The following is an 8,820-nucleotide window of genomic DNA, read 5'->3' as shown; positions in this document are numbered from 1 at the left end:
CGGGCCGTGGGGAGCAGGGCCGGGCCGTGGGGAGCGGGGCTGCAGTCTTTGGATGCGGACACGCTTGGTCTCCATGTTCCACACACAAGATACATTCCCTACTTCCAAGAAACAGGCTCTTGCCCACAGTTCTTTAAGCACAAGCTCCTCTGGGTCCGGCTTCTCACGTCCCCATTTTCTTTTCTATACTGAGAACAGTACAAGTGTGATGACAGATGGCAACAACATGGGCCCTTGTGTCGGGATCACCAGGGAGTGGCGGCTGTGGAAGTGGGGGGCCTATGTCCTAGTTAAGGGGCGGCCGCTGCAGTGCCCCAGCTGCTCATTACCAGGAGGAGCAGAGGCCCCTGTGGTCAGATTTCTGGACTTTTCAAGAGGAGCCCCAAATGAAGAAGTTCACTGAAATCTCTATTTCTAAGTCTGAAGACTTGCTGTGGGTCAAAGGAGCCCAATAGGACACTGCTCTGCGGCCTCTTTTCTAGATCAACACACTTAAGGGGGGAGAGGCTCCCTGGGGGAGGGCCTGGCCCAGGAGCCCCAAGTTAGGGTAAATGTGGATGCCACCCTGGCTCGCCCAGACCTCCCCAGCCCAGTGTTCTGTTTCTGCACGGCCTCTTGCTGCCTTTAGCAGAAGGCTAAAAGCCTTGGAGCGGACTCCATGACCTTGGGTGCTCCACACTACTCTGGGCTCAGGGAAGTGGCCCTCTGCATCACTGGCCATCACAAAGTCCTGCGGACGTCACCCTGACACATCTTTCACGTTCCTCCACTTCTTGCCTTCATCATCGCAGAACCTCTGTTACCTAGACACATGGACAACTCAGTCCTAAATGGGCGTCCTGCTCCTACTGTCCCTGCCAGCTACTCTCCACCAAGTACCTCAAGAGAGCCTGCCCGCAGCTTGTCCTAACTTCAAAAGGTGACTTGGAAGACCCCCTTCCATTTCTTGCTCCTGGGTATCTGCCTGACCTACCTACCACAGCAACCAGCCATGACCATGCCTGAGCTCCCCCTTAGCTTAGATGCCACCTCCTCCAGGAAGCCTTCCCCACCCCAATTCAACACCAGGGCCTTTTGCTGAGTCTCCTTCTCTGGCAAACAGTGTGTCACTCACCACAGTATCACAGAGCCTTGATACACGGTCAAGAATAAATCCTGAGCGATGGTTTGTTCATCTGCCAAGTGTCAGCCAGACTCTCCCTTCCAAGAATCAATCAATGGCAAAACGTTTGCCCCAGATGCAATGGGAACTTGCACCTTTCCTTCACGTCTTTTATTTTCTGAGTTATTACAAAAAACACACAAACAAAATGGGAGAAAACTGACAAAAAGGACAAAGCCTCAGCATAGCTGGAGACCAGGGGCATGGAAGGAGTCGCAGGCTGAGCCTTACTGGGTCTGCAGGGCAGAGGTGGCAAGTCCCGAGACCTCTGGGCATGTTGGGTCTGAGAAGGGAGGGGCAGGTCACTTAAAAAATATATATATGTATTGTACATGTCCATACGAGGCATCCTTTGTCGGCACAGAAGTCAGGCCAGGGTCAGTGAGTGGAGGTCACGGGAGCTGGGCGTGGTTCCTCCTCCCGGGACCAGCCTTTCTGCAGGGCTCACTGGCTTGGCCAGCACGGACACCGCAGCTGGCCATCATCTTCTGGGGAAGGAGGGGAAGTTAAAAATTCAATTCCAACCCTTGGTGGGCAGAGGGAAGAGGCACGGGGCTGGCCACCACTTGGCTAAGAAATCCTTGGGAGAAGGAAACGTCAGACTTCCTGACCTGTTTCTCCACCAAGGAGAACAAACTCAAAATCTGGCATCTCCTATGCAGGAGAGGGGCATTAACTAACCACGGTGGATACTTGTCAGTGCTGACCATGTCCCAGGAACTGGGCTGAGCGCTTTAGAGCTTAATTAACTGCACTGAATCCTCACTACCAGCCCAGGCCTGTATTACCCCCATTTACAGCAGGCTGGGGCCGGCTCAGCCAGGCGGATCACTTAACCACTTCACCACTACCTGGGAAGCACAGAGCCATCAGAATGGCTTGTTTTGAGCAAATCATCTTCCTTCCCATGAGGAAATGCCCTCGAATTACAAAATCATAAGGAAAAAGTACTGGCAGTGGCAAGGGAGAGACTGAGCTGTCCCCGACCTCAAGCCTTATCCTCACGTACAGAGGCACCAGACCAGCACCCACCTCCCACTGCACACTCAGTGTCGGTCACTGCCAGGACTGTCCCGGACACTTCTGATTCTACAGCTCTGGTTCCCGGCATCACCCACTGACCCTGAGGAATGCAACCTCTTTCACCAAACCCCCTTCCCTTCAGGGCCTACCCACGAAGCCCAGTCTAGCTCCCCGGAACCACGGTGAATGCTGGGCCTGCCCTCCCACTCTTCCCGGGGAGCAGATGGTCAGCAGGGGTTCCCGGGTCAGGAAGTGCACCTGCCGCCTGGCGTCCCTCAGACAGTCTGCTCTGCCGTCTTCTTCTGTGAAGAGAGGAGTACATATGAGAGGCTCCTGTACCTGAAGCATCTCCCCACCCACGCTGCCCCCACCAGGAGGGGATGTGACAGTTGTCTCCTGAGGATTCGTGGCTCCCCCAGAACAGATTTTGGGCATACAGAGATCCCGAGGGTAGGGATGGCGGCCCCCGTGTGCTCTGGAGGAAGGAGCTCAGGGCTTTGCAGCAGCAGATGCTCAGCTTTTCTGACCACAGCTGAAGCCCTGCTGGCCACGGTGAGAACTGCGCCTGAGTATAAGGTGCTGAGGGCCCCCTCGCCAGGCGATCAGCCCTTGACATGCATGAAGCAGACTGTGTGTGTTTCTGTGGTGGGGATGCCCTGCCCGCTGGGGCACACACATGCCAGGGAACGTTTCCTCTCACCTGGAAACCTGCAACAGCCTACCTGGCCTCCCTGCCCACCTGGGGGGCTCTGCTTTCTTCACTTGTCATAAGACTATCCTTCTATCTCACAGGCGAGATAGGGCCACTCCGTGGTGCCCATGTGCACAGACCTCGTGCCCCTCAGGGTGACGCCCCACCCCTAGCTCTTCTCTAGTGTATCATAACGCACAAGCCCCCGTTCTGGACCCTGAGAATGGAAGGGGCACAGTGACCAGGTCTGGCCCACACGAACCGCTACCCTGACATGCAGAGGCTGGGGCTGATCACATTCACCCTGGGGACTGGGTTTGGGCCCCCTTTTCGCGCCTGAGACTCCTCAGGAACTCACTCTACCTTTTTCTTCTTTTTCTTCTGCAGTGGTGAGTCAGGGTCTTTGGTTGAGGCCTTTTTTGCTTTCTTCTTCTTTTCTTTTTTTTCCTTGTCTTTTTTTTCTAAGGGAAGAAAGTGAACTTGTTAAACAACAGGTGCTAGTCTTAAATGTTGGCGTCAATGTCGAGAGACACAGGGGGCGGGTCTCCAGGGGCCCTGGAGCTCTCCCCCCACAAATGCCCCACACCATGGGGAGCCGTCAAAGCACAGGTCCGTAGGCCTTTGCGACCAACTGCCCTGGCCCTCGGGCCAGCCTCGTGATTTCTGCTCCACCCGTGGACCCTCTGGACTATTACCATTTTCCTTTAACTCACTCTGTAAAACGTCTACACATTTATTTTAAAAAGACCCTTTCAACCTGTAAATGGGAATGAGTTACCACCCATCATACAGGGCCGGAGTGAGGGTTAAAGGCAGCCCTGCCGCAGGCGGAGACCAGTGCAGAGCGCGCTGAGGGGCGGCTGCTGTCCAGGAGCCTGGATCGCAGGGGCCTGAGCTGCAAGTGCGCGTGGCGGTGGCTGCTGTGAGGGAGCTAGGGGCTCCGTGGGCACACGCCCTGGAGCCGTGAGCACCTTCTCAGCAGTGGTGGCCCCTGTGCTCCGGCACCTGGTTCTGCCTTTGCCCATCCTGCCCACCATGGACAAACCATGCTCAGCCCCATCTCTGTGCTGGCTGGGGGCTGCCTGCCCGGGAGGTGACCGACAGCGCTCGGCGGGGCTGGGGAACGCGCTCCGGGACTGCACTGGGCACTTACTCTTGTCGGCTTTCTTCTTCTCCTTCTTGCTCTTTGGGTTGCCTTGGTCTCCCCCCTCACCCTTCACCTTCCCCGGCTCCCCTTCTGGCTTCTCCTTGGCCCCTTGGGAGCCGGGAGACTCCTTCTCCTTCTTCTCCTTGATGTCACCACTCGCTTTGTCCCTCTTGGATTTCCCCTTAGAAGTCCTGGGGGCCTTTTCTGGGGAGACCGCACGCTCCCCGCCATCCCCGGCCGCCAGCTGCTTCTTCTTCTTGCTCCTGGGGGCACCGGCGGCTGTCTGGTCTTCGGAGAGCTTCCGCTTGTTGCCCAGGCGGCCCTTCCGGCTGCCCTCCTTGGCCGCACCCATGGCCTTCTTCTTCTCCTGCTCCAGCAGCTCCGCCAACACCTTCGCCACCGACGCCTGCACCTGCGCCTCACTCAGGGGCCAGGGCTCGCTCAGCAGGCGCCGGGTGATGTCGCTCTGCAGCGCCTGCATGGAGGCCTGGGGGCTCCTGGGCCCCTTCCCGGTCTTCTGAGGTGTGACGCTAGCCTCTCTTCTGCCTATGGAGAGAGGACCCGGGGTCACGGATCTGAGAGAATCAGGAAATAGACCACTCGTGGAATGAAAGTCAAGGGGCTCCAGCACAGACCTGACCTCCTCTGGTGCAGTACAGAGGGGGACGGCGGGGCCCCGCTGGGTCTCCGGCTCGCACCTCTCTGCCAGCTTCTAACTTAGAGCTCTCTTCTTGTCTCCCCACACTAAAAACTCAAGCTCAGGTTGGGGATGGAAATTAACTCCAGAATGTTCGTCAATGGGCTTGAAATCTACCAACAAATCAAAGAATCTAACCGTCAGGATAGGGATAGTATCTACCAGTCAGGAGTCCAGCGCTGGGAGGCAGGAGACCGGGGTTCTGGGTCTGACAACCAAACTCAGTTTCCCCATTTGTAAAATGAGGGGTTAGATGAACTGTGAGCCCCCTCACCCCAATTCTAAATCACAGACTCGTAATAAAAGCGAAGGCCACGCGGTCAGTCAACTCACGGCCACCTGTGCACAGTGAGTGGGCCCAGGCCCTCCGTGGTCAGGGGTCCAGGTGGTGTGGCCTGGGGGTGCTGGGTGCAGTGAACATGCACATGGTGGCTGACTAAGCAGGTTTACTGCCTGCCAGAGTGACTCCTGCTGCAGCCTTTGTTTAGAACTTTCCACGCCTCTGCTCTCCTTTGATAATTGTATGCTGGCTACACGTGTGAAAAACCTTCCACAGCCCCCTCTAAAACGTCTCCCTGTCACACCCGCCTCTCACAAAGAGAAGAACGCTGGGGAAGAAAGTGAGCAATGACTCCTCTGCTGACCCGGCACCAGGCAAGCTGCGCGAAAAGCCCAGGGACTGGGGGGTGTGGGACTCAGCATATGTCCTGACGCCGCCCCAACTTCACAGGTGACTTGGCGGGTCTCAGCCCCATTCGGGGCCTCACAGCACAAGTGCGCCGACACCCTGGGCTCGGGGAGGTGCTGGTGGCTTGGCCCTGCTCCACGTGGGGAGGAGAGGGCTGTTCCCGGCAGTGGGCCCTGCAGCAGCTCTGGCTCCAGAGCCCTAGTGGGCCAGGGGTGGTGGGCAGAGCGGGTTGCAGGACAAACGGAGGCCCAATTCAGTCCTCTGGTGCTTCTTGGCAAGGACAGGAGTCGGCTAGAGAAGGGAGCTGAGGAGGGCACGGGTGCCTCGGCAACCTCTCTCCCTGCAGCCCACTTCTCTGCTTCCTGTCTACCAAACACCTTAGAACACCAAGGCCAGGGAACCCCTAGAGCTGTCCCAGGTGTACCCTCTAAATGTCCCATAGTGCTGGCACAGTCAGCGGTGGCTGATGCCCTAGGCCAGGTGACCTGAGCACTCCAGTCTGCCCTCCAAACACTGCGTGACCATTTTCCACATGTGCCATTTTCTACGTGACATCAATGGATGCATCGACCCCTGCCCTGTCTGGTTAAGGCGTTGAGGTCCAGAGAGGCCAGGGGCTCGTCTGAAGCTTTAGAGAACGTCAGTCCATAGCCTGGGGTCCATCGCCATGTGCTGAAGACTTCTCCAAACGTGGCCCCACCTTCTGTCTGAGCAACCCTGAGTCCCGACGTCCCGCACCATGAGCCTACCTGTTAGGAAGAAAAGTCAACACGGACAGCTAGAGAGCGCCAAGGCCTGCCCTGAAAGTCAAGGTGCACCTCCTCTAAGGCAGGGGTCACCCTACCAGGTGCACCAGCATCCCACAGGGCTGGATAACCCAACCTCCAGGCTGCCCTAGACCACAGCAGCCAGCCCCGTGGGCGCAGGCCGCTGCCCTTTCATGAGCACCTCCAGGCCTGATGCAGGGGTACCAGGCCTCACTTGGGGAGGCCCTGCTGGCAGACAGGACCATGTTGGTGGGACGGCTCCTGAGGGAGGGAGAGAGGCCCCTGCCTCGTCCTTCCACATCCTGCTGTGTCCTTCCTGCAGCCCTCGACTCACCTGTTTTAGGGGACATGGTGCCTGCTGCTTGTTGGGGCTCCACTTCCTGCTTGCCGTCTGGGGCATCTCTGGTGGCCGGAGTAGAGGAAACCGAGGGGTTGGGGTCTGGCTTGGGAGTGGCCTTTGAAGCCTGGGAACTGGCCGGAGTTAGCCCAGGGGTCACATAACCTGAGAGGAGAGACTGAAGAAGCCCAGTGTGAAGAGGCCCACCAGTGTATGGCCTGCTATGAGGACACCAGCACAGGGACCCCAAGGGTTGGGCCAGCCCTACTGGGTGGTGGGCACACCAGCCCTCTGTGAGTACCTCCTGCACTATTTTAATTAATACATAGTTTTAACAGGCACATTTAAAAAGGAAACTTCTTATTACTAATGCAAATGGAAAAGCACTAGCATTGGCTACGTACAGATGATAACCTTAAAAGAAACCCCATCTGTTAAAGAGCGTTTTTATATGGGGATCACCTAAATCAAGGTAAGCCCTGTCTACAGACTCCAAGAGTCCGCTGCTCACGACTTTATGTTGAAAAGGGGCCTCGGGGCAGGAGCCAGCCTGGCTCCACACGGACAGGACCCTGCCCAGGGCCCTTGGGAAAAGGAAGAGCCCAGACCTATGAGCCAGGGAGTGGCCTCGGCCTACAACTGCACAGGTGGGCAAGAGCCTGGCCTGGGGCTCCTGCCCCAAGGCCCCCAAGGTTGCCAGCCCCTTCCCTCGCGGTTACCTGGGAAGGTGCCACCACCTCATCATCGCTGGAGTCTGCTGTGGTCTCTTCCACCACCGTCTCCCTCCTGGAGGGGGCTGGACCTACTGGAGAAGTACAGGTATCCTACTGGGAGTCCCAGGTACCCTGTGCCAGCTAGACAGGCCGGAGCCCTCAGGAGGGCCCCAGGACAGCCTGGTCCCTGTGTATGTGCCTCACCCTCCCGCCCAAGGCTTCATCTGCTCCCTTCCAAGGTCTACTGCTATTCACAGCATTCCAAGTGAGACACCTGAATGCCAAAACCTAATTCCCAAGGGAGGCATGGCCCTGGGATTTTGGGGCCTCAGTTAGGGGAGCTTGATACCAAAAAGTTGGGAGTGGCCAAACAGCCTAGTAGGAAGGCCTCTAACGTCATGTGGACCAACTCTGTTATGGGGTTGTGCAGCTGGGTAAACTGAGACCCTGTGTGGGATGGCTAGGCCAAAGTCGCAGAACAAGTGGAGACACAAAGCAGAGGCCTGAGGCGAGGGCTCCACCAGGTCCCCCAGCCTTTTCTTCCCAGGACCCTCACCTGGCCTGTGGGTCAATGGGGCCACCTGGGGCCCCTCAGCATCTTCTTCACTCCCTGAAGAGCTGCCACTGCTGTCCTTGCTGTCATCTGAGGTCCCAGAGGCCTTGGCCTTGGGGCGTCCCGAGGGAGTGGCTATGGCCCGCTGGGTTGCAGGAACCTCAGGCTTTCTGAGCTTGTTGGCCCCTCTGGCCTGCGCGGGGGTGCTCTGAGGACTCGTCATGGGCAGTGTTCCCCGAGCACTGTCAGTCTAATTTGGTGAGAGGAGAAAGGGTGAAAGGAAAAATTAGGGGAAATAAGATCTGGTGCTTACTGAACACCTCAGTTAAGGGCCGGGCACCGTGTTAGCTGCTTCGCACACAGGCCTCATTTAATCCTCCCACAACTCTCTAAGACGGGCAGCAGAAGCCCGGGAGGTAAGCGTGTGTGCTAAGGCCAGTGCTGGTAAGTGCTGGTGCTGGGACTCAGGCCCCTGCCTGGGCCCTGCCTTCTACCCTCTGCGGTCTCTGATGACCGTCCCCTCCAGAGTGGGGCCTGGCCCCCAGCTCCCCAGCTCACCCCACTTGAAGACAGGGTCCTGGCAGCAGGAGGCTGGGCCTCACTGGCTTTCTGGGCAAGGACCTTCAGGGCAGCCTGGGTCAGCGGGAGGTGAGCTGGGTTCCTCTTTGTCACCTGTGGACAGCCAAAGGCAGCCCTGAGACTCCCAAGTTCCCAGGATGCCACCATGCCACAGCCTGGTCAGATCCTGTCTGGCTGGGGTGGAAGGGGACCTGTAGCTGCAAGAGGAACCTGGGGCTGGAGTGGAGGACTGAGGGGCAAAGGGGCAACGCCACCATCTGGGCAGAAAATGGTGCCAGGCTTCAGGTTATGAGCTAATCATAGCGTTCTCAGAGGTCCAAAGACAGCTCCCAGCCCAGGGGAGGGAAGCAGCTCAGGCTCCACCGGAGGCCCCACCACTCAATCTGCGCCTCTAGCCTCGTGGCTGTAACGGCCTCCTTAACGGTCTCCCTGGTGCCACTCCTGCTTCCCACACACGGCAGCG

General features: G+C 57.8%; 1 protein-coding gene across 5 annotated transcripts in view; it reads right to left on the bottom strand.

Moving 5' to 3' along the window:
- Positions 1 to 1,249: 1,249 nt before the first annotated feature.
- Positions 1,250 to 8,820, bottom strand: part of TCOF1 (treacle ribosome biogenesis factor 1) — a gene marked incomplete at its 3' end in the record, with an annotated part of 39,317 nt that continues 31,746 nt past the window's right edge. The window contains exons 20-27 of one of the 5 annotated variants that reach the window (XM_079916679.1): positions 8,337 to 8,450; positions 7,782 to 8,028; positions 7,232 to 7,317; positions 6,510 to 6,690; positions 4,030 to 4,569; positions 3,240 to 3,337; positions 2,444 to 2,487; positions 1,250 to 1,650 (exon numbers count right to left, since the gene is read on the bottom strand). In XM_079916679.1, coding sequence (XP_079772805.1) covers positions 2,461 to 2,487; positions 3,240 to 3,337; positions 4,030 to 4,569; positions 6,510 to 6,690; positions 7,232 to 7,317; positions 7,782 to 8,028; positions 8,337 to 8,450 — 1,293 coding nt within the window. Of the gene's footprint in view, positions 2,488 to 3,239; positions 3,338 to 3,682; positions 4,570 to 6,509; positions 6,691 to 7,231; positions 7,318 to 7,781; positions 8,029 to 8,336; positions 8,451 to 8,820 lie in introns of those variants that run through there. The other 4 variants (XM_079916680.1, XM_079916678.1, XM_079916681.1 and 1 more) reach the window with 4 other exon arrangements.

Source organism: Stenella coeruleoalba, assembly GCF_951394435.1.
Source record: "Stenella coeruleoalba genome assembly, chromosome: 3".
In the NCBI taxonomy this organism is placed as follows: Eukaryota; Metazoa; Chordata; class Mammalia; order Artiodactyla; family Delphinidae; genus Stenella; species Stenella coeruleoalba.
Note: the sequence above shows the minus strand (reverse complement) of the source record. Positions and strands in the feature narration are given on the sequence as shown.